The sequence below is a fragment of the Dreissena polymorpha genome, chromosome 3, assembly GCF_020536995.1.
Source record: "Dreissena polymorpha isolate Duluth1 chromosome 3, UMN_Dpol_1.0, whole genome shotgun sequence".
Taxonomy (NCBI): Eukaryota; Metazoa; Mollusca; class Bivalvia; order Myida; family Dreissenidae; genus Dreissena; species Dreissena polymorpha.
In genome coordinates, this window is record NC_068357.1 from 17,142,075 (window position 1) to 17,169,046 (window position 26,972).

A 26,972-nucleotide genomic window follows, 5' to 3' on the forward strand; every position below is an offset into this window, starting at 1 on the left:
CCAATACTGTTACATGTATTGTAATGGACATAAAATGCACTTGTTCTTGTAATTAAATGCTTTAGTGTATTGAAATAACCTTTTATAACGTTTTAACAATTAATAATACCTTTTTATATAAATTTTCTTTTGAAATGTGACACTTAAATGATTTTTGCACCACTAGTAAGAGATATAATTTGTGCTCATAATGCTTTATCATTACACTACATAATATCATTTGTTGTATGAAAATTACCCGTAAAATTCATGTGAAAGCTCAAGAAATCAATAGCAGCGTGCTATACCCTGCTCCTTTTTACATGACTTGATGGTATTTAATCCCCAATTCTACATGGCTAAGGCAAAATTAATGTGCAGATTTGACAAATAAGTCTTAACTGGGATCCAATAGGCAGACTTTCATATTACTTGTATTTAATTTAAATCATGATCTGAATTGCTCTTTGGCAAATCTTTGTTGGTCACAGTATTCAACTGAATTTTGTTCACTTTGTAGTGATAATATTTTCTATATTTATCAGACAACATCTTTCTTCAAAAGTTTAACATGATTGCTTGGTTAATTTAGAAACAAGATCAATGCATCATAACATAAAATGAAAAAATGTGTAATAGTAAAAATGGCAGCAAAAAAGCACTAGATTATCTGCCTTAAATCTGAGACGATATGTTGATGTATGGGAATTTCTCATAAATAATGTGCTCCATAGTTGTATAATTGTATAGTCGCATGCATGAGTGGTGTCAATGTCACAATACCAATTAAAGCCTATAATTTACTAAAACAATTTGAAGTTTGATGTGAGTTTTTTTCAAGATCTGTTATATATAATTATATATATATGTATATATATGTAATTAAGTGACAAATAGTTTTACTGATTTGGTTGGATGCATATATGCAGATATATCATGGTTTGTGCAGAGGACAGTTAACAAGAGCTGTCTCCGTAGGATGACATACGCCCCCGATAAAGGCTTTAATAGAAGTTATGAGCATTTTTCAAAACCTAAAAGCCGACCCTAAGTTCAAGGTCAAAGGGGTAAAAATTTGTGTGTGTATGGGAAGGCCTTGTCCATATACACATGCATACCAAATATGAATGTTACATCTGAAGCGACATAGAAGTTATGAGCATTTTTTGAAACCTAAATGCAAAGTGTGACGGATAGACAGACGGACAGTGCGATCACTATATGCCCTCCTTTGGGGGCATAAAAATGTGTTTCACATTGTTTTGGTAAATTAGTAATGTAGTTAAAAGAACAGAATCATCAATTATAAAGTTATTGATTATAAAGTGTTGCTGGCATATTTGATGCATTCATGTAGCTATAAGAAGGTCCCTGTTTTATCCCCACTGGCACCGAGTGAGGGTTCTCAAAATCTTTAAACAATATGAATAACTACATATAGGGTCGAGAGCCTTGTTGATATGGGGGCTAAACACCTGAAATCAAAGCGACCCAGGTTAAAGGCCGAGGCCAAATTTATAAACCAGAGGCCGCATGAGCCTGCTATACTCTGAACAAGTATTGTTTCTTCTCAGAAAACTGGCTTAAGTGTCTTACTAAGCTTTAGACTTTGAGTTTCAGTGCAATCAATCTAAAATAAATTGGTCAAATTAAATAATAATTTGTAAAAAATAAACATTCTGCACAAATTCAATTATTTACTTTACCTGTGTGCATGAATCATTTCAGTCTTGATGGTTAGTGAACTATGTCAAAAGCACCATATCTATGAAACACTTGTTTTTTTAATATTGCAATGTTCCACAGAAATGCTGCTGATGATTATTCTACACGATGATGAATTATTAGATATATTTCTAAATTCCATTTCCACCAACAATTCGGTTATTCCACTACCAGTTCACATCTTTCATACACAGTTGAAAATAACACTATTTCACTCAACAACCGTGACACATGTACTCAATTTTTCAACTTTTCGCAATTAAAATTGTCTTCTACTGTTATTGTTGTTGTTGTACTTTTGAAAGTAGTTCGAAAGATGGCGACCATTAACCCAGAGATTGATTTATGAAATAAATCGTCTGCTGATCCAGAGTGTGTGTAACCCTTCGGAAATGCAAGCGTCTAATAACGACATTTATCAACCAATTAATATAACTTTGAATGCTGATTTAACATCTACTTTGTAAATTTACACATTAATACATTTACCAGAGAAAATATATAATAGAAATCTAATGAATGCAGTGAAATGAATTCAGTGACTTCAGTAATTTCCCATATATCGCGAGGTGTACAATAATACTTGAATCCGGACGTACTTATTTTCGGATAAAAAAATGATCCCAAGTTTGGCAGGAAAATTACTGCGGATGGACTGCTATGCTAAGACCAGTCTTCTCCTTCTTATTCTTGCCAGCATCCTGTTCACGCTGTCGTTGATCACATATTCCTGGTTTGAGCTACCAGGAATTGCCTGGTATGGACCTTTGTGGGCGAAGTTTTGTGACAACCTAGGGGAATGTCACTATATCCCAGCGTTTTTTACTAAGGAACCAGGTAAGGGTTATTACTTCTAAGATATATTTTGGCTGCATTTCAATATGATATCTCAAAATAATGTTTGGTTCTATCTAAGGAAATACATGAGGAGCGTGTGCAGTAATTTTCAAAGGATTTTTTTTAGACGCCCCCACCCCCAGGGCCATTGATTCAGAGGGTGGGGTCTCAGGCATGTATCTGCCTGGTTTAATAGCCTTAATCTATAAACATCCATGATTAATGTGTAACAAATAATCAAAAACAGGGACAAAATCTGTAAAATAGTGCTTTTAAATATATACTGTCCGAAAATTTTTAGACTTTGAAATGATGTTAGACAAAAACATGTACATCAAAGTTGAGAGTCACCCAAAAAAAATTTGGGTACAAAAATTTTGGTTCCAAAAAAAATTTGGGTACAAAAAAGGGGTACGAAAAAATGGTGTGTACGAATAATTTTGGGTACACATTTTTTCCGGGTACTACTTCCCCATACCCCCGGTACTTTGCAGTATACTTCTCTGTACCCCGGGTACTTTGAAGTATACTTCAAAGTACCGGGGTATGGGGAAGTAGTACCCGGAGGGACCTTAACCCATTCAGGGGAAGTGTTAAGTTGGTCATTTTATTCACTGGTTCATGCCTTTTCTGCCTATCTCACGGGTCTGTTAGTCGGAACCATTCCCAATGCCAAATATGCATATTTTTTCCCCAATTCTGAAAAAAAAAATCCCAATTTAAAAAAAAAAACTTTTTTTTTTAGACAGAAGTGTCTTATGACTTACGATTATTAGACTCTATATCTCAATTTTATTTATTAAACAACCTACAAAATATATAACCATAATTTATATGTATTTTATCCAAAATGACTGCCCAAAAAATGCTTTTGTTGATGAAAATTATTCCGAATAAAATCCCAATTTTGCTAGGTACTTTTTCCCAAAATAGACAGAAAAAGGCCTGTGGTTGAAATATAACATCTTAAGTCAACTTTGTATCCCAAAAGCGAAGGGCTCAATACATAACAGCATGATTTTTGTCAACAAAATCCCATTGATATGACAAATCAATGCAGATCAGTATTAAATGAAGCTTTATTTTAAATACTTCTGACCACATTACAAGAATTGGAAAAAATAACAAATAAACATAAGTAATGAGTACGGGTAATATATTTCATGCTTGTATTTTTAAATGCTTGTACTAAATATCACCATTTGCTATTCCAGTATTTTACCACGTCCTGCAGTTGATGTGTATGTTTTCCGTGGCAGCTATAAATGGTGCGATATATTTGCTACTGGTTGAGAAAGCTGATTTGAAGATATCTAGATGGTTTAGGAAAACCAAAGGGCAAAGTATAGCAATGATCTGCTTTATGTCAGGTAAACCAATGCTTGGAAGCCATTGTTTAAGCATTTAACTTTCTGTTTCAATGTGGTAAACCTACCTTGATAAAAAAATTAAGAGGACCTAATGTTTTCCTGTCATCATCCACACATCCACTTTGTTTAACTGGTATCTTTATTGCTACGCAGCAGTGTTTCTATTTAAATTGAACCAAAATTAACTTGCTTCTGTGCTTCGTTGCATGGACTGTTTTACATTCCTTAAGTTCTATTATAGAGGTATTTTATGATTCATGTGTTCTGGTCAGGTGAATAGCACGAGGTAATAGTGTGATGTTGTGTATCATGAGCCCTCAGGGTAAGTGGAATACATTTTCAAACAATTAATGAATGCAATATAACCTTTCAAAAAAACACAGCCGTGAAATATTCCTTTAATGTAATACCTTATTACAGAAAACACTTTCACTAAAGATGCAGAACATAAAAAAGTTAGCCATTATATCACCATTATGATATAGGTGCATTTATGACTTCATTTAAATGTCCTTTTTTCCATACAATTGAATATGGAAAATGGTTGTGCAGTATGAAATACAGGAATTCTAACTGGTCTTTTGTTTTTTTATAACAAAATAACTTTATTGGAGTCTGATAAGTTGGTGTTGCTAGCTAAGATAAGCAGAGGGCTTGGCTACAACTCCAAGAATGGCAGGTTCAATCGCAAACCTGGCCACATAACTTGGGGATTGGTCTTGAAACTGGCTACAACTCCAAGAATGACAGGTTCAATCACAAACCTGGCCACATAACTTGGGGATTGGTCATGAAATCTTGTATGAGGCCATTCTTGTATTTCTCCTCCTGCCTCTGATTCAAGTAGGGCAGTTGTCAATTACTGGCATAAGTATGTACTGGTAAAGTTTTGAGTGAGTCGTGTTCTGAGCAAACTGGACATAATGTATGTGCGTAAAAAGCCGTCCCAGATTAACCTGTGCAGTCCGCACAGGCTAATCAGGGACGACACATTCTGCTTTTATGACATTTTTCGTTTCAATGAAGTCCCTTCTTAGCAAAAATCCAATTAAGGGGGAAAGTGTCGTCCCTTATTAGCCTGTGCGGACTCCACAGGCTAATCTGGGACGACACTTTACGCACATGCATTATGCGCAGTTTTCTCAGAACAGGACTCGGAGTTGATATTTTGTTTTCCAGCTTTTGCTGTATCAGGAAGCCTCTACTTATTCTACCACATCATAGATGACTTTCCTAGAGAGGCTGGTATCTACCCAGAAATGCACTGGGCGGCCATGTTGGCCAGTCTCTCCTGTGGGCTTCAGTTCATGGCTGGATTATTCATGCTCAACTCTTGACTAGAACCTCAGGGCTTACTCTGCAAGTCCCCAAATAGGCCAATGGCTGCAAATATTGCCAAGGAAATGTTTTAGCCAAGGGAAGCCCTAAATCTACTGAATCGAGCCATTGTTTGATTCCTTCTCTGCAACCACCAAACTTGTGGAGTTTGAGGAGTGTTTGCTAGTTTGCCATCAACTTGCCATTTTCGGATCTGATTGTAACCAGGTTATAAAATATGTGTTGCATAAGGATCTGATGAAATTATCTTTTTTGCGACCTCTTGGTCAGCCAATAAGAGATTTGCTTTCATTATTTGAAAGTAAAAGAAGAAAAGTGGTATTGTACAAAATTGTGCACGTTGGAAATCTACGCATTCTTCAATTTTAAGAGAAAAGAATTAATGATACAAAATTTATTTGTTTTATGCACATTGTCACGTTTTCCGCACTTAGTTAATGATACTGCAGTTGGGACTTGTCTATGTGTTTGCCAAAACATTTGACATGGATAATTTAATACCAAAGATCTCTTGAAATAACCACTTATATCTTTCAAATTGTCCATATGATTATCGTTTTCTGTTTAATGCATGCACTGTAATGATCAAAATCTTGCTTAATTAGCATTTCTTAAATATCATGAGTTGTTCAAATTTTCTCGTTGAATGTCAAAATAATCAATTTAGTTTAATGATTAATTGATAAAAACGCTTATGCATGGACATAAAGACTTGACAATCTGTTCTGCAATTTAACTTTTGATCTCTTGTTGACCTCTATGTATGACTGTGATCCTATTGGCTGTGTGCATGATACATACTCATACAGTTGAAACACAGGTGGTTAGCGCGTGGCTATGATATTATTTAGTTAAACATCATTTTGAATGAAAAATGATCAAATTATAATGAAAAATCAACTTCTCTGAAGAAAACAATTTTCATTATTGAAACAAAATATTTGTTCATGTCAGTGTAAGATCGTTGTTATTTCACTCGTGATCATATGTTCTATGATCACTCGTGAAATAACAAACGATCTTAAACTGACGTGAACAAATATACTCTATTATTTTCTCAGAAAATCTATGGGCATATATCAAATTTTGGAGGCCAAGGGCTAGTGATAACCCTGATTTTCATTCCTGTGATTATGTTGTTATACTTTATTAAACTATAATAATATTTAATATGTTGTGATGTACGCAAAACTGTATATTAAATGCACTGCAAATTTGTATGCATTGTTGATAATTTTTGTTGCTGCAAAATTGTTATAAAATATGTTTTTATATCATTATCATTATAGACAAAATCTTGTGTACTCCAGCTTTTACAGGTTACTATTATTGTATCCGAACCGGTTTTTATCAAACTTTTTTACTGTTTTCCGAAATTTTGCTTTAAGATTAGGCAAATTGTTTATTTCCCATTCTCGGAAGCAACAGTCTGCATTGTTCAGTGTTCTATGTGTACATACAGGACTGTATACATGCTTAGTTCAGTGTTCTATGTGTACATACACAACTGTATACATGCTTAGTTCAGTGTTCTATGTATTCATACACGACTGTATACATGCTTAGTTCAGTGTTTTATGTGTGTCATACACGACTGTGTAAATGCTTAGTTCAGTGTTCTATGTGTACATACAGGACTGTATACATGCTAAGTTCAGTGTTCTATGTGTACATACACGACTGTATACATGCTTAGATCAGTGTTTTATGTGTGTCATACACGACTGTGTACGTGCTTAGTTCAGTGTTCTATGTGTACATAAAGGACTGTATACATGCTAAGTTCAGTGTTCTATGTGTACATACAGGACTGTATACATGCTAAGTTTAGTGTTCTATGTGTACATACAGGACTGTATACATGCTTAGTTCAGTGTTTTATGTGTCATACACGACTGTGTACATGCTTAGTTCAGTGTTCTATGTGTACATACAGCACTGTATACATGCTTAGTTCAGTGTTCTATATGTACATACACGACTGTAAACATGCTTAGTTCAGTGTTCTATGTGTATACCTGACTGTATACATGCTTAGTTCAGTGTTCTATGTGTACATACACGACTGTATACATGTACATGCATAGTTCAGTGTTCTATGTATACATACATGACTGTATACATGCTTAGTTCAGTGTTCTATGTATACATACACAACTGTATACATGTACATGCATAGTTCAGTGTTCTATGTGTACATACCCGACTGTATACATGCTCTATGTATACATACCCGACTGTATACATGCTTAGTTCAGTGTTCTATGTGTACATACACGACTGTATACATGCTTAGTTCAGTGTTCTATGTATACAAACCCGACTGTATACATGCTTAGTTCAGTGTTCTATGTGTACATACACGACCGTATACATGCTTAGTTCAGTGTTCTATGTATACACACCTGACTGTATACATGCTTAGTTCAGTGTTCTATGTGTACATACACAGCTGTTTGCATGCTTAGTTCAGTGTTCTATGTATACATACACAACTGTATACATGCTAAGTTCAGTGTTCTATGTGTACATACACGACTGTATACATGCTTAGTTCAGTGTTCTATGTATACATACCCGACTGTATACATGCTTAGTTCAGTGTTCTATGTGTACATACACAGCTGTTTGCATGCTAAGTTCAGTGTTCTATGTAAACATACATGACTGTATACATGCTAAGTTCAGTGTTCTATGTGTACATACACGACTGTATACATGCTTAGTTCAGTGTTCTATGTGTACATACACAGCTGTTTGCACTTAGTTCAGTGTTCTATGTATACATACCAGACTGTATACATGCTTAGTTCAGTGTTATATGTGTACAAACCCGACTGTATACATGCTTAGTTCAGTGTTCTATGTATACATACCAGACTGTATACATGCTTAGTTCAGTGTTCTATGTATACATACCCGACTGTATACATGCTTAGTTCAGTGTTCACAAACAGGACTGTATACATGCTTAGTTCAGTGTTATATGTGTACAAACCCGACTGTATACATGCTTAGAACAGTGTTCTATGAATACAAACAGGACTGTTAACATGCTTAGTTCAGTGTTCTATGTGTACATACACGACTGTATACATGCTTAGTTCAGTGTTCTATGTATTCATACACGACTGTTTACATGCTTAGTTCAGTGTTCTGTTTGTACATACAGGACTGTATACATGCTTAGTTCAGTTTTATATGTGTACATACATGACTGTATACATGCTTAGTTCAGTGTTCTATGTGTACATACAGGACTGTATACATGCTTAGTTCAGTGTTCTATGTGTACATACAGGACTGTATACATGCTTAGTTCAGTGTTCTATGTGTACATACAGGACTGTATACATGCTTAGTTCAGTGTTCTATATGTACATACAGGACTGTATACATGCTAAGTTCAGTGTTCTATGTATGCATTCACGACTGTATACAATAATTTGAGATCTGAAGCATTATTTTGCCCTCGCTTGTATAAACGATCGTATACATGCTTAGATCAGTGTTCTATGTATACACATCCGACTGTATACATGCTTAGTTCAGTGTTCTATGTGTATATACACAGCTGTTTGCATGCTTAGTTCAGTGTTCTATGTATACATACACGACTGTATACATGCTAAGTTCAGTGTTCTATGTGTACATACACGACTGTATACATGCTTAGTTCAGTGTTCTATGTAATCATACCCGACTGTATACATGCTTAGTTCAGTGTTTTAAGTGTACAAACACAGCTGTTTGCATGCTTAGTTCAGTGTTCTATGTATACATACACAACAGTATACATGCTAAGTTCAGTGTTCTATGTGTACATACACGACTGTATACATGCTTAGTTCATTGTTCTATGTGTACATACACAGCTGTTTGCATGCTTAGTTCAGTTTTCTATGTATACATACCCGACTGTATACATGCTTAGTTCAGTGTTCACAAACAGGACTGTATACATGCTTAGTTCAGTGTTATATGTGTACATACCCGACTGTATACATGCTTAGTTCAGTGTTCTATGTGTACAAACAGGACTGTTTACATGCTTAGTTCAGTGTTCTATGTGTACATACACGACTGTATACATGCTTAGTTCAGTGTTCGATGTATACATACACGACTGTTTACATGCTTAGTTCAGTGTTCTGTTTGTACATACAGGACTGTATACATGCTTAGTTCAGTTTTATATGTGTACATACAGGACTGTATACATGCTTAGTTCAGTGTTCTATGTGTACTTACAGGACTGTTTACATGCTTAGTTCAGTGTTCTATGTGTACATACACGACTGTATACATGCTTAGTTCAGTGTTCTATGTGTACATACACGACTGTATACATGCTTAGTTCAGTGTTCTATGTGTACATACAGGACTGTATACATGCTAAGTTCAGTGGTCTATGTATGCATTCACGACTGTACTATACATGCTTAGTTCAGTGTTCTATGTATGCATTCACCACTGTATACAATAATTTGAGATCTGAAGCATTATTTTGCCCTCGCTTGTATAAACGATCGTATACATGCTTAGATCAGTGTTCTATGTATACACACCCGACTGTATACCTGCTTAGTTCAGTGTTTTATATGTGTACATACACAGCTGTTTGCATGCTTTGTTCAGTGTTCTATGTATACACACACGATTGTATACATGCTAAGTTCAGTGTTCTATGTATGCATTCACGACTGTATACAATCATTTGAGATCTGAAGCATTATTTTGCCCTCGCTTGTATAATGTTAAATAGTTTTTTTCAGCTACAAACCTTTTTTTCAAGTTTAGGTAAAGTTTTTTTATTTACGTGCTATGCAGGTATCCTTTCCCTTAAAGGCTCTATACAGGTGACAAATCCAGTTATTATGCATATCAACTGGTCTGATTTTTACCGGATTTAAGTTACTGTTGCATAAAAACTGCTTATAAAACAACTTAGGTACAACGTTGTCGAGAATTATGGAAGATAAACCCGTTTCATAATTCGAAGAAATGTTTACATTTTTGCAACTAACGTGATGTGTAGCCTCAGAGCGGTGACATACGCTAAAAATAGCCGAAAGAAAATTCAATTTTAATTCTATTTTAAACAACTTTTAACCAGCAAAAAGTAACTTATTAGATCACTACAAACGTTTTAACCATTTAGAAGAGACCTACTTTGTGGGTGATACCGGAAAACGTTAAAAATCATCGTTATATTTTTGGTGACCTGAGTCACTTTCACTTTCTCTTTTCCGAGTAAACAGCAAGTAAATAAACTGATTGTTTGCAAACACCATTGACTTGGAGGACACTTTATTTTGAGCTCAAGACAAGTTGTATTGCTCATTTTTTATTGTAATGTCCAATAGCATATATATATATATTGTTTTTTGATAAACTTTATAAATAAAATATGAAAAAAATATTTAAAAATCGGTGAATAATTACGGATCTTCACCTTTAAAGAGCCTTTAATTGTATGAGCAATCATTCAAAATTTGATCAATTTTAAAGGACATGTTTATAATTTGAATACAAAGTCTTCTTCCAGTAATTACATGTATTTTTAGCTCACCTGTGCACAACGTGCTCATGGTGAGCTTTTGTGATCGCCTTTTGTCCGTCGTCCGTTGTGCGACGTCAACATTGGCCTTGTTCACTATTTAGAGGCCACATTGATTGACCAATCTTCATGAAACTTGGTCAGAAGATTGGTTTCAATGATATCTTGGATGGATTCGAAAATGGTTTTGGTTGCTTTAAAAATATGGCCACCAGGGGGCGGGGCATTTTTCCTTTTATGGCTATATAAGGCTATAGTAAAACCTTGTTAACACTTTAGAGGCCACATTTATTGTCCAGTCTTCATCAAATTTGGTCGGAAGATTGGTCTCAATGATGTCTTGGATTAGTTTGGAAATAATTATGTTTGCTTGAAAAACATGGCTTCCAAGGTGCGGGGCAATTTTTCTTATATGGCTATAGTAAAATCTTGTTAACACTCTAGAGGCCACATTTATTTTTCGATCTTCATGAAACTTGGTCAGAAGATTTGACCCAATAATATCTTGTTATCTCAGGTGAGCGACTTTGGGCCTTTCAAGCCCTCTTGTTTTAAATAAGCATCACATTTGTTTGCGCACTCAGTTAAATAGTTAGGATACACATTTATTATACTAAAACTTATTCTAAGCTGAAATTGTTAAATTGTTCTGCCATTCGCTTTTACATTATAAGATACGTTAGCATATTGGCAAACAACACGTATATTTTACGAAGACTGGTTGAAATATATGAGACTAATTTGACCAAGATCTTTGCAAGATACCAAAGTGACCAAACTGGGGTGGTATTCCATTAACATCTTAAGTCATTTCTTAAATAATTTCACTTAAGGCCAAATAACAACCTTTTGCATTTCTTTACTAAATAAGAAAAACATGTTTTTTTTGGTATTCCTAAAATAACATTGATATAATGATGTTATGTACATGTAAATCTTGATGCCAAACTATTGCAAAATGAAATGAAACACTTAAGAAAATTTCCCAATTTAAGGAAAAGAATATAATTAAACTAAAGATTCTTCTGGAATACGACCCAGGAAGTTAAAGTGTTAAAAAAACTGTACATATAATATTATTTATTCTAAGAAATAGTCCATGTCAATCAGGTTGAATAAAAAAGATTTGTTAAGTTGTTGTCAATATATTGTACATGTATTGCTTAAGTATTAGAACAATTAAGTCCCCGGTGTGGTAGGTGAGTTGAGCCACGTGTGCTCTAAAATCTGCTTGACGGTGGCGCGCTTTTTACAGTTGACCTCCAAAATGCTGTGTACCAAGGCTTTGCAGTCTTCGCTGATTTTCTTGGTCTTTGAAAAAGAGACTTTCTTCTCTAGTTGATCTTTCACCATCTTCTTGATATTAGAATCGTCGTATGGCATGGACCCGCAAACCTGGAAGAAGCGAGCGGGCGCTTTGATGTTGGATTCCTATTTCAAACACTAATTGAGTCGCGTTCTGAGAAAACTGGGCATAATTCATGTGCGTAAAATGTCGTCCAAGATGAGCCTGTGCAATCCGCACAGGCTTATAAAGGAAGACACCTTACGCTTTTATGACATTTTTCGTTAAATAAGGTATCTTCTTAGCTAAAATGCAATTTAGGCGGAAAGTGCACAGTTTTCTTAGAATGCGTCTCAATTGATTAAGGCCACTATGTTGTTCTGAAGATATTAGACAAGTTCAGGGAAATCTGGCGTAAATCCATCTGCGTAAAGTGTTGCCTGTGTGCAAAGGCTTATCGGGGGCAACACTTTCCGTCTACACTGAATTATTGTTTTAAGAAGACGTTCTTTAAACGAAAAGACATAAAATAGTTTAGTGTTGCCCCTGATAAGCCTGCGTGGAACACAGAGTTATCTTGGACGACACTTTACGCACGTGCATTTAGCCCAGATTTCCGAGAGCAAGGCGAATATAATGTTCGATTTATTTAGTTTTATCGGTCGATTTGGAGTTCGGATATTTTCAACGAGGACATTAACATGCGTCGTTTAATACTAAATAGCCATGCGTCAGATTGAAGAAGAGGTTTGTATTGAAATGTATATACAGCGCAATCCGCACAAGCTAATCAGGGACGACACTTTCCGCTGTTGTGAATTTTTTTGTTCAAATGAAGTCTCTTTTAAAAGAAAATCCAGTGAAAATCAATGATAAATCTGTGATTATTTTCAATGAACACTGCTTCAGATATTGCATTCAAATATCAACAGCGTATTTCATACATCACAAACGCGTGCATTCAAAATAAAAAATCATGCTTATGTTATAAGAACATAATTTTCTATTAATAGCAAATCACTTAAAATTAAATTTACATAACCTGATTAAAAATTCTTTCGAATAACAAATGTGTTGAATAAACATCAGTCAGGCTTTAGAGAAAATCATTCTTGCCGAACAGCACTGATGCGACTTATTGATGAGTGGCTCAAAGATGTAGATAACGGTAATTGTATTGGTTCTGTTTTAATTGATATGAAAAAAGCTTTTGATTTAGAAGATCATGACATTCTAATATACAAACTCAAACTTCATCACTTTTCGGATGGTACCTTCTCCCTTTTTCATTCTTATCTTAGTCAAAGACAACAATGCGTTAAACTAGGAACTAGTTTTTCTACCCCTCTTACTATTAAGAGTGGTGTCCCTCAAGGTTCTATTTTGGGCCCTCTCTTGTTTCTAATTTATATAAATGATATTGGGTTATTACTAAACAAATCAGACAAAGACTTGTATGCTGATGACTCGACACTACATGCTACAGGGGCCAATCCTTCAGAAATTCAAACTAACTTACAAAATGATATTTATTCCATACAAAAATGGTGCACCCTCAATAACATGATGATAAACCCTAGTAAATCAAAATGCATGCTTATTGGATCAAAACAAAAAAATAAGAATATCACCTTGATCTAAAAATATATAATAATGCTATTGAAAATGTAACTAGCCATAACATTTTAGGACTTTATATTGACAAACATCTGCAATGGAAAGTATACATTGATAAAACATGCTCTAAAATAAGCAGTAGAATAACTCTACTAAAAAGATATCAAATTATCTCACTTTGGATATGAAGAAATTATTTCGTAATTCATATATTCTAACGTGTTTCGATTACAGATTAAGATCTGGGGCAACGCTAATAAAACCAATTAAAAAAAGTGAATATTTTACAAAAACGCGCAGCGAAAGTCCTTTTACAAAAGCCAAATAGAACACCATCCAAATAATTGTTTTTACAGCTTAATTGGCTCTCGTTTAATAATAGATGTAAATACCACGCGGCAATCTTGATATAAAAATGTGTCAACAATCAGACTCCAGAATATTTAAATAATATTATAACTTTTTCTAAAAATCAAAAATATAACTGCCACCCATAGCGATATTGTCAATACCAAAGCAAATACAGGCTATAAGAAACGAGCTTTTTCATACCATAGCATGGATATTTGGAACAGTATCTCTGCTTTTAAAAGGCAATATAAAGCACATTTATTTTCTAATCAATAATATGTCATATGTTGTGTTTTTTTTTTCTCTAATCAATGATATTTCAGGTGTGTCTGTCTAAAAGGCAAAATGTGTGTTATGTATTGGTGTAAGAAAATATTGTTTAAATGTTTTACTTGTTATAGACCTATTTGTGTATGTGAGTTTAAGAAGGCCACATTGTAAAAAAATATTTATGCATCTGCAGAATATGTATAATGCGTCATTGTCTTTTTGTGTTACCTTCTGTTAATAAAGCTTTTATTATTATTATTAGTAGTAGTAGTAGTATAATCAATAATATTTCATGTTTGTCTATCTATGTGTGTTATGTATGGGTGTAAAAAATATTGTTTGAATATTTATACTTATAGACCTATTTGTGTATGTTAGTTTAAGAAGGCCACATTGTAAAAAAGTATTGATTCATTTGCATAATATTTATAATTTGTCAATGTCTTTATGTGTAACCTTCTGTAAATAAAGCTTTTATTATTATTATTATATTATTATACATTACTACAAGAAATATCAACCAATACCATGTGCATTTCGAATTCTGAGGACAATGTTAAATCGATTTTTCATCAAATATATCTGCCCAGAAACCCGAATTTCACGGACAATCAAGGTGCAGGAACTACTGCATGTAAGTCATTCAGGCATGCAGTTACTAACAAGTGTGCTTTTAATTCCGTTTTCAAAGCAAATGAGCCTCGCTCTGAGTAAATGTGGTTAAATGCATGTACGTTAAGTGGTGTCCAAGATTAGCCAGTGCAATCCGCAGCGGCAAATCAGGCTGCACAGGCTAATCTAGGACGACTCTTTACGCACATGCATAAAGCAACTTTTCCCCAGAGCGAGGCTCTAATAGAATTACGCTTCGCTCTCGTAGGTAACATAGGTGTCTGAGAAAGTTGTCTCAAAAAATTAGACACTTTAAAGTATTTCCAAGCCCCATAAAATACTAAAAAACAAATACCAGCTAAACTTCCCATACAAAAATGTTACTTAATCATGGATTGAGGAGCTCGGACGGACTGACGAACCAGTAATAGATGCGTTTTGTTTTTAAAATAAGAACTTTACCATTATAAAGAGGATGACACCCATCGACCAAACGTCGTGTAGCGGAAGGTGGTACGGCTGACCCTGGAGCACTTCCGGCGCTGCATAGGCGGCGCTCCCGCAGAAGGTCCGACTGATATCCCCAGCCACGTAAGTGCGCGCGAATCCGAAGTCGCTGACCTTGATATTGTTGTTGTTGTCTAAGAGAAGGTTCTCGCATTTCAGGTCTCTAGAAAGTTTGAAGTACGAGGTTTATATATGAGCCTCGTTCTGGGAAAACTAGACATAATATATGTGCTAAAATAGTCGTCCCAGATTAGCCTGTGCGATCCTCACAGGCTAGTCAGGAATTAAACTTTCCAACGATACTGTTTTTTTCCGGATAGTAGATGCTATCTTTAAATGAAAAATTCCATTACAACGTAAAGTGTCGTCCCTGATTGACCTGTGCGGACTGCACAAACTTATAAAGGACGACACGTTACGCGCATGCACCAAGCCCCGTTTTCACAGAGCTCGGCTCAATTTTATGATTAGTGACAGCAGAGAAAGCTTAAAGTCACGACAAGTGAACCGAAACAAAAGAACCACAAAAACAGTCTCTCCAAATTTGAGTTCTATATTAATTTCCATCATTTCCATATTTTGATACAAGATAGAATGTAGACATTCTGTAAACAAATCGGCGGTAATAGCCATATAAGAAATTATATTTGAAAATGGGGCTTCGCTTATCATTGGCCATAGTATTAGAGTTTATTTGTGCGTTATACGTCCTTATTGAAAAGTAAGGAACATAACGTAGACTGACACCAAGGTAATAGGGCCTTACAAACTCCCTAAAAGCGCGAAATAAATAGTATTATTTTGATCGGGCATAGGAACATTCCAATGCGGATCGCCATATAGAAAATTAAACTTGACAAATCGGGGCATCGCGTCTAGGATACCAAAGTACTAGTATTTCTCATACCGATGTACTACATATTTCTCATACCGATGTACTACATATTTCTCATACCGATGTACTACGTATTTCTCATACCGGTGTACTACGTATTTCTCTTACCGATGTACTACATATTTCTCATACCGATGCACTACGTATTTCTCATACCGATGCACTACGTATTTCTCATACCGATATACTACATTTTTCTCATACCGATGTACTACATATTTCTCATACCGGTGTACTACATATTTCTCTTACCGATGTACTACATATTTCTCATACCGATGCACTACGTATTTCTCATACCGATGTACTACATATTTCTCATACCGATGTACTACATATTTCTCATACCGATGTACTACGTATTTCTCGTGCAGATAGTTGATCGCCTCGGCCACCTGGCGGAACATGACCTTGGCCTTGTCGTCTGGGATCGCTCCACGCAGTTTGATGAACTCCAGAAGGTCACCATGTCCGGCATGCTCCATCGCTATATAGACCTAAGTAATTTTGTAGAAACATGCAAATCAAAAGAGATAAAATAACAGCGGAAAGTGTCGTCCCTGATAAGCCTGTGCGGACTGCGCAGGCAAATCTTGAACGACACTTAACGTACATGCATTAAACTCGTTTTCAGAGCGTTTTTTTTCTCCAAATTTTAGAAATGGTTCGAATTTTATATTATTGGCGTCGCACTGAAGTGCGGCGACTAGTATGTAATACGTTTTTATTTCGCTTATGGGAGGAGAAATAATTTTACGGATCAATGTACTAGTATATATTTTTGTTGTCAGAATATCATGCATAGTGGTGATTTTTGTGTAAATTTGTGTAAATAAGTACTGCATTTGTGCCTATTATATTTACTACAACATTTATTGCCAATAATGCAAAGCTAATTATTTTAATTAATAACTTATCACAGGGACTGGGCAATAATAAAAGATCACAGGGACTGGGCAAATACGCGAACCGGTGAAACTTTCTGGTTTTGTATGATTAATTGTAATAATGAGTCTTGATAAAGGAAGCAGCCGCTTATCAATGAGGAGCACCATCACAGCACCCCAGTCTCATTACTATCAAGTCCTCCTACAGGCTTTTTTTTAAGAAGAATAACATATAGAAGGCCGCAGGCCTGACCCTTATCTTGCCAGTGGTATGGACCCTTTAATATGGACCTTTAACCCCGCTCACTATCCAGCGTTTAAACCCCCGGGTTAACATTTAAACCGACTATAAAAAGCTTATTAATATCTTAGTTAGAAGGTGATTTTTCAAGCGGTTCCGTAGTGTAGTGGTTTCACGCTCGCTTCACATGTGAGAGGGCCAAGGATCGAGCCCCAGTAGAATCAAATTATGTTATTTGTTTTCTATGTTAACTTTTAACTTTTAAACTAACTGATTTGATGTAGATATTTTAGTTTAAATAAATATGCTGTTTTATTGTAACCATTTTTTGTTTTTATTATGCCCATGAAATATATGTGTGAGAGGGGGGGGGGGTTCGTAAACACATTAAAACTTTTACATTGTTTTCATATCAATTAGTACTCAACCCCTATCGTAAATGAGCAACGTAAGAATAAGTTCCGAATCATCACCCCTTGAAGTTGAGAAAAATATGAAATGACGCTTACAATATAAAGCAGATTTTTATAACATACACAATTCTGTTCCATTAATGAAAACTGCACACGGATGCGAGTTTAAAAAGGAAACCAATCATAGATAATGGTTATTTGGGGGTTATAACAAAACATCATAGATAATGATTATTTGGGGGTTATAACACAATTTCATAGATAATGGTTATACCAGTATCTTTTTATATTTTGTTTAAAACAATCGGCCAATATATTAATATTTACAGTAGAAAAAATCGCTCCATGTAACTTCATTGAGTGCCTTTTACACTGAAATTCCCGACGCCCTTTGATGCTTTGAATCAATACTTATCTTGTATATTAGTAAAACGTTGATAATAAACGAGCACTGGGACGGATTTCATGTAAACACTGAATAAATTGATTAAGAAAATGACGATTACAATGCTGTGGCGGATATTGTATTGAAAATTAGCCTCGCTCTAGAAAAACGGGGCTTTATTCATGCATGTGCATAAAGTGTCGTCCCAGATTATCGTGTGCAGTCCGCACAGGCTTAGCAGGGGCGACTCTTTCCGTATAGGGTGAATTTTCGTTTGAATAAGATTTTCTTTAAACGAAAAAAAATCCATAACAGCGTTAAGTACGACACTTTACGCACGTGCATTAATCCCATTTTCACAGAGCCAGGCGCATATGAACATTGACCTTGACTATTCTATGGCCACATTATTCCGTTGCATGTTGACACTGTTTCTTAACAGCAAAACGCACGCATAAACAAGTCATTGAATTCAAAGTATGTCGGCTTAAGTTTGTTTGACTGTAACACTAGGGAAATCGTTTCTGTAGTAATAAATACACTTAATATCACAAAATGGGTCAACATTACATGCATTTGTATGTGTTTTATACGTTGCTAACACAGCGCTTTCTCATCCTTTACAGTAATGAACATTTTTCACACACAAAAAACATTTAATGTTTAGTTCATTTAATCACTATGGAAGATTTAAGTAAAATTTGATGCAAATGAATATAAATTCAAAACTGGTTACACACACTGTTTTTTTTTTCAATGTGAAAGTTTATTTCAACGAAACTCTGTTTATACACGCCCCGTTGTTTTACCTTATAAATACTTCAGATGTTGATATAAAACTGCAAGCGTTAAATAATATTTTGAGATGAAATAATTTTTGAAGTGATTTTTGTAGACGTTGTTGTTGTTGTTTTATTTTAAGTACAGTTATAAAAAAGTATAATTAGTGGTAGGTTTACAAGATAGATCACATGCATAAACTAAATACGTTAATTTTTGCACGAAAAGTCGGTTGTTTCTTTTACTCTCAATTCAATATATAAAAAAGAAAGAGTAAAGAAAAAATATTAATTTTCCGGTTGATACCTTCGATACTTAATACTATGTTTTCTTGTTAGTAATAACTACCAAAAATGAGAACTAACATCATCATACTGATTTGAAATTATTTAGAACTTATGTCGTCTTTTTTTCTTTCCGTTTTATGTGCATTTAATTTCGTTTTGTTTTACTGTTAAGCCAACAAGTAAGGGCTAATTCTAGTCAACTATAACTGATTTTGGCGATGTGCGTTACTGGGGAAGTTATTCGATTTAAAATTACCACTGATGACTTTAAAACGGCTAAAAGGTGCCTTTTCACAGATTATGGCATGTAAGTTTGTCATTTAATGTTTTATATTGATAAATGTAAACATTGGATCCAAAAAGCTCCAGTAAAAACAAGAATACAAGAAAGAAAAAAAGTAACAATTAAACGGGCTCGAACCACAGACCCCTGGAGTTAGTCTATTGCTTAGGCCACACGGCCATTCCTTGCGCATACAATGGATGATGTATTTTATACTTTATATAAGCAATCCTCGTAGTATCATATATATATATATATATATATATATATATATAAATATAAAGAAAACGAAAGAACTCTCTAAATTATTCAATCGTTTCGCGTTGCAACGCTATATATTTTTCAGGTCTTAAAAATCGTCAAAAGATGCATAAAATGGATATTTTAGAGCATAGTAAATGTTCAGAATGAATGTTTCCTCACAAATATATAACTAAAACGAAAATTTGCGAATCTGATACATTTTTTTATTTCGTCAATTTTACAAAACGTGAAAAGGCCCATTAAAACCATAAAAATGGACGCGTATACGGCGCAGATCGATTAAACCTTTTTATTATTTGAACATGTTTTCTTCTGCGACATGTTTTTCATGAATACTCAATATTTTTTTATCTACGAGTCAAACTAAACATTAGACCACAAACTGAACATCTTTCCCTTCAATAGTTTTTTCTCTGAGTAACAAGCGTCTACATGCAAAGGAATGTCAGGAAATAAATACAATAGTCATGGTAAAAAATATTATACTTCACAATAAAACACTCAACTAAACGACAAAGTACCAAGTTTTAAATAAATGTAAATACAAAGTCGTCATATTATGTACAAATATATTTTTTGAAACTCTAACCAAAGTTCACCGCCTTGCTAGTTATGCCGAATGGTAAGTGTAAAAGTATATGGTTAACATATCTGAACGTTATACAATATATATCGATCATACTTTCATTTTTAATGGAAAACAACAAACGAATTTACCTTATTGTGAAACTCCATTAATTCGTACATTTTTACTATATTGGGATGGTCTACACATGCGATTATTTTCAGTTCACGTGGCAAAAACTTTTCTCGAAAGTCCTTAGGGACCTTCTTTCTGTTAATGATTTTCAGAGCAACGCGCGTCTGGAGTTTTTCGCTGAAGGCACTCTTGACTTTTGCGTACGAACCATCGCCCAGATGAGTTCCCAAGGCGTACCCGCGCTTTTTGAGTTCCGCTTCCTCGTCCGATATAACGACTGTATTTTTGTCGTTACTCATTGTCTAAATAAATAACTATAAATTATGACATGGTGCGATTGTTGATTAAAATGTTACGTTAAAAACGAACGCGCGCTTTATCTATGGACAACGGCCCGCAGTTTTGTATTGTGACGTCATTTTTTCGACGTCCTAATGACGTTTGTTTGTGCGACGTTTCTTAGACAGCATCGCATGTTTTCAATCACGTGATGCACATAAGCCTCCATTTCGTTCGCGACAAACGCACTATATGCATTGTCTCCAAATTTTAACCGAATGGTGAATTCTAAATGGTGACAAAGTTTGTTGATTTATTCGATATTTGTCGATTTTTAAAAACCAGTTCCTATTTAATACGTCATATTCAGTGAATTCTACCTATTCGTAGACTAATAACTTTAAAATAAGAATGTATGTAGATCGACAACATAAACATAATGAATTCTTATGTCCAGGTACAAGAAGCGTTCACATACTGCAAAATGATGCCGATGTCATTACAAATTATCCGTAATAAAGTTAGCCTTATTTTGTTTTAAGTGTTGGCAGACCCACACCCAAACGACTTAAACACCAAAAGCATCTGTATGATAGAATAATAAGTTATCTTCGATATTATTTCATGTAAATTGAGCCGCGTTCCTGGAAAGCTTGGCTTAAAATTGTTGCATATGCGTAAAGGGTCGTCCCACATTTATCTGTGCGGACTGCAAGGATGACACTTTCCGCGTTTATAGATTTTTGTCGTTTAAAGAAAATCTTTTCTAAACGAAAAGCCTGTGTCAGCGGAAAGTGTCGTTCGTGATTAGCCTGGTGGAACCGCAAAGGATAATCTAAGACGACACTTTCATTAAACCCAGCTTTCCCAGGTTCAATTTATGGCGACGGTGAGATGGTGCATACGGGTCTCGGCTCGGTTTTGTTCTCTGTCGCTTAATGAGTGTCCAGTTTTTGTTTTGTTATTATCGACGATGGAATTCATTCTCGGCATGAAGATACATCCGATTTCAAACCGAACATGTTTGAAAATACTAGTATTCCTGAAGAATTTGGCATTTATTTTTCCAACAGCATACTTTACACACTTGAAAAGGGGGTGAAGGCAGGCGGACGGACAGATGTAGACAGACTGACACGCACGCACGCATGTGTTATATAGCATTATAAACTATAGAATCTGCAAAAGTGGAAACAACAATAACCCAAAATAAAAGCTCTGCAGGCACTGTAGTTGTTCGCTGTTGCCTAATCTAAGACACAACTCATTTTTCAAAATGTTCATGCGAAAATGGGGCTTATGCCATATGCGCCCATCATAGCTGTAGCCCACACCGCCTGTGCTTCTCTCAGTCTGGTCTGGAGATACATAATGAGACCATTAAAGCTTGAATGATTTTATAGCGGACAGCATCGCCTCTGAACAGAATGCGCAAATGCACTGGCTGGGCTTGAGCTACGCTGGCCGAAACGCCATAAGATCCGTTTTCGCATGACGCGGCTATGAAAGTGTGATTTGTATGTGTCGAAAGAAAACTGCGTGTTAATCAAATATTAAAATACGATGTATTTCAATGGTGAAGAAATAAACGCAAAATAAGCCATGTGAGGACACATATGATGTGAACTCCCATAGTATAATTTTTATCTACAAACACTAATGTGTGGTTTGACTATAATAACTCACATTTCATGCAGTGAAATGCGACTAACAAGGGACCAAAATACAATAGTAAAAAGTTTACTTCAAAGTCAGCATTTACGCCGAATATCTTCTTTCTTGTTATATTTAGTTGTTGTTTTATATTCGGTTTTAGAGATGATATAGCATTTTTGTCGTTGTCTATATATAGTATATCTGTAGTTATTGGTGAACTCGTGTTCAAAGTTTTATAAATTGAGAACTGTGAATGTACATGTATACACAAACTTAACCTTAAAATATAGCGTGGTTATCACCCCTGCAAAGGAGAGATCTTCGCTAACTGTTGAGAACAAAAGAGCGAACAACTAAAAAGTATTTTTTCTCAAATAATATTTATTAACTCTTGACATAAAAATGTAGTGGTCATCATTACCTAAAACAAACAGCACATGTTAAATATAAATACAGATTTTCACATTTTGTAAACAACAAATAAACATATCACAGTCTCTGTATGTTAGTATAACATAAATTGGATTATAAATATATTAATAAGTTAGTAAAAAAATACTGGTATGCGTTTTCTAAAAAATGTCAAAAACAACAAATGCACACAATTTATATACATGAATAAAATAATTACGCATTACAAATGATATACATTCAAAATATGCAATATCAGAATATGAAAACTTGTTCTTTGTGCAAAAGTTTTAGTTGCACTTGCAAAACATATTCAATAAATCTATTTTATTATCTATCATATGTTTCACTTGAAAGCATCCAAAAACCAAGCAATCATAATAAACAAATATGAATAAACTTTAAATTTATTGATTTATTTGAAGTAAATGCCCAAAATATTGGAGAGTGGTCATCAAATTTAATAGCAAGCTAAATATGATATTAGCTCTCATATAACAGAGTTAAATGTATGTTCTTCAAGTGTCATCCCAGATAAGCCTGTGCAATCAGCATAGGCTGATAAGGGAAAACACTTTCCTTTTTTATGAAATTTTTTGTTTTGATAAAGTCTTTTCTAAAGGAAAGTCCAGTCTAAGTGAAAAGTGTCGTCCCAATCCGCACAGGCTAAACTGTGACGACGCTTTACATATTTGCATGAATCTCTGTTTTCCCAAGGCCAGGTTTTTGATAAATGATAACATGTATACAGGTACATGGTTTATTTTCAGAGCAAGCTGATATTAGTAATATTTAAATCGATTTGATATATATAATATCAGCTTCTAGTATATCATAAACAGTATTAGATATACAATACCGCACCGGTATTATAAATTATACTTACCAAGTTCATTAAAAAACTCTCATAAAATTTATCTTAATAAGTACAACACAAAACAATATTATTTATATGATTTTCAAAATAACAATTTCTTTAAATATATAAGAAGCATCAGTCTTAAAAGCAGTCATTTTATTATCAGTATCATCTACATGTCTTTAAGTACATCATCAATAAAATTAACATTTCTTTTAGTATAACACCAGTATCATTTACATGTCATTCAGTATAAAATCAGTACAATTAACATGTCTTTTAGTATAACATCATTTACATGTCTTTTAATGTAACATAAGTATCATTTACATGTCTTGAAGTATGATATTGTTTTATCTTTAGCATAATTTAAACATTATTATGCTTCTTATAACTTTAACTATGCTATTATCAAGGTAAAAAGTATTCAGTACATCATCAGGATTATTAAACGATATTTCATTTAAGATACCCTATACAAACTAAGCATTATTTATACATTATCTTGTTTGAGAATACCTATAGTCATGTTCATGTATATGAGAATACCTATAGCCTTATTCATTAAACATTATATTGCTTGAGAATACCTATTGCCTTATTTATTAAATATTATCTTGCTTGAGAATACCTATAGCCTTATTCCTTAAACATTATCTTGCTTGAGAATACCTATAGCCTTATTCATTAAACATTATCTTGCTTGAGAATACCTATAGCCTTATTCATTAAACATTATCTTGCTTGAGAATACCTATAGCCTTATTCATTAAACATTATCTTGCCTGAGTATACCTATAGCCTTATTAATGTATGAGCCTCACTCTGCGAAAAACAAGCTTCATGCATGTGCACAAAGTGTCAACGCCAATTAGCCTGTGCAGTCCGCACAGGCTAATTAGGAACAACACTTTCCGCTATAAGTGAATTTTCCCTAAAACGATACCTCCTTTAAACGAAAATACCATTAAAATCTGAAAGTGTTTTCCCTGATTAGCCTGTGCAGACTGCACAGGCTAATATGTGACCACACTTTACACACATGCATTCTGCACAATTTTCCCAGAGCAAGACTTATATCTATGCTCAGGCTAACATAATCATTATTTCTGTGTTAAAGATGACGCAGTGGTAATGGGAGGCAATACTGACGCTGCAGTTCTGATGCTCATGACAGATTCACGTCGTGTTGAGCCCCCCTTTTGAAACACAGATTGCCTTCTAGGTGATACCTGTAATAAATATGAATATATAATTAGTATTAACGTGTAACTTATTTCTATGTTGATGGTGTGTTAAAAAAAACTTAATATTCTCTTTAGTTAAGTGTCGCTTCAAAAAAATATTTGTGCAAAATTTTATTCCACTGAAGAATAATAAGAATTTTACATGAAACATAACAATTTGAACACTGTACTTTTTTTTACTTATTCTCTATAATAAAAGCATGTTTTTTTCTCCAAAATAATGCCAAACACAAAATGGTATGCCTTTTCACCGATAAATATAACATGTCAATGAATATAAAAAGCAGTTTCCATTTTTTATCAAAATATCATTTTATTTAATGAACAATCTCTATAATATATATAGGATCTGGCACGAGTTGTCATATCATACCATATTTTATTAAACGAGTTCAGGAATTTAGTTAGCAAGCGAGCCTTTGGCGAGCTTACTAACGAATTTCCTGGACGAGTTTAATAAAATATGGTATGATATGACAACAAGTGTCAGATCTTTTTTATCACATGCTTTTAAATGAGCAAATTAAATAAATATTTACGCAAACATTATGATAAATCCCGAATGTTGTTTACTTTTTTTCGTGACGTCATTTGACGTTGCAATGTCATTTCAGCAAAATAACAATATGCGATTGGTCAATAAACGAAAACTAAGCCAATTTAAACGCTTAAAATCTTGTATTACACATGTGTAAAAAAAAAATAATATGTATTGGTTGTATTACATGGGAAACAGGGTATAGCATGTGATAAATATACATATTGCTGGTAATATTCATGTGAAATATCAACAAGGGACAAAATTGTCACAAAACCAGGTTTTCATTGTGAAAAAAAAATCTGAAAAATGGGAGAAAACTCAAACTGAACTTTTGAAATGAACAAACAAAATTAGCCCCCTTTGTAAGTTTGTTTTAAAAAAAAATCTATTTTTAGTCGTGGCGACCTTGACATTGGAGATATTGACGTGATTCTTTTGTGCGACACACCGTCCCATGATGGTGAACAAATGTGCCAAATGATTTTAAAATCTCACAATGAATGACATAGTTATGGCCAGAACAAGCTCATTTATGGCCATTTTTGACCTTTGAACTCAAAGTGTTACCTTGACCTTTGAGATATCGACGTAATTATTTCGCGCGACACACCGTCCAATGATGGTGAACAAATGTGCCAAATGATTTTAAAATCTGACAATGAACGACATAGTTATGGCCCTGACAAGCTTGTTCCGCCCGCCCGCCAGCCCGCCCGCCAGCCAGCCAGCCAGCCCGCCCGCATTCGCCAATCTAATAACCAGTTTTTTCCTTTGGAAAACCTGGTTAAAAATCACCACACTGTCTAGTCTTAAAGAAATATTCAGATCAAAGTGAGATTACATCTTTCATATCCTAACAATAACTAAAATATACACATTTTATTAGAGATTTTGTTGTAAAATAATGCTTTTGGGTTAGAGTAGACAAAACATTAATACAGAATGAATTGCATGATTTCAATTATCTTCTTGAAGTCATCATTATCTGCATCCTTCAATTATTTAGCAAAAAAGCAAACACAGCAATATTTATTTGTATTGCTTCAGCATCAACTTTTTGGCTCTGTGTATTATCCAAACAATATATCACCTACCAGTACATTAGAAGCGGGAGGGGGGAGGGGCATATATCCCATAAGAGGCTCAATAATGATGAAAAGACATGCATCCCCTTTGAAATAGTCCAAAACTCGGTCTTAAATACTCACAATATAGTAAATAATCTGCATGAAAACATATGTCAATAAATCTGTACTGAGTTAATTGGTCTAATCTTTGAACCTATCCACCATATTGTTTAATTTGTGATCTGGGAACATTCAAGATGGGGGGGGGGGGGCAGTTCTGGTTATTGGAACCAGAGTAACAATGTACAGCATTACACTTTTGGGAC

General features: G+C 34.4%; 3 protein-coding genes across 12 annotated transcripts in view; 1 reads left to right on the forward strand and 2 right to left on the reverse strand.

The window, feature by feature from the left end:
- LOC127873120 (uncharacterized) overlaps positions 1-12,115 on the forward strand; it is a 192,871-nt gene extending 180,756 nt beyond the window's left edge. The window contains exon 4 of the transcript XR_008045980.1: positions 10,201-12,115. The gene's annotated coding sequence lies outside the window, so the exon portion shown is untranslated. The remainder of the gene's footprint in view (positions 1-10,200) is intronic.
- Positions 11,875-21,018, reverse strand: LOC127873118 (testis-specific serine/threonine-protein kinase 1-like). Its single transcript, XM_052416766.1, has 4 exons — positions 20,604-21,018; positions 16,695-16,843; positions 15,407-15,614; positions 11,875-12,204 (listed from the first exon to the last, which is right to left on the reverse strand). Exons 1-4 carry the CDS (start codon positions 20,883-20,885, stop codon positions 11,989-11,991), a joined length of 855 nt encoding a protein of 284 aa, XP_052272726.1. The 5' UTR covers positions 20,886-21,018; the 3' UTR covers positions 11,875-11,988.
- Positions 21,019-22,931: 1,913 nt separating this feature from the next.
- The window catches only part of LOC127873113 (WD repeat-containing protein 64-like), a 61,124-nt gene continuing 57,083 nt past the window's right edge, over positions 22,932-26,972 (reverse strand). For 5 of the 10 annotated variants that reach the window (XM_052416753.1, XM_052416752.1, XM_052416754.1 and 2 more), the window contains one exon: positions 22,932-25,023. In XM_052416753.1, coding sequence (XP_052272713.1) covers positions 24,895-25,023 — 129 coding nt within the window. In that variant the 3' untranslated portion in view covers positions 22,932-24,894. The remainder of the gene's footprint in view (positions 25,024-26,972) is intronic. The other 5 variants (XM_052416755.1, XM_052416758.1, XR_008045979.1 and 2 more) reach the window with 4 other exon arrangements.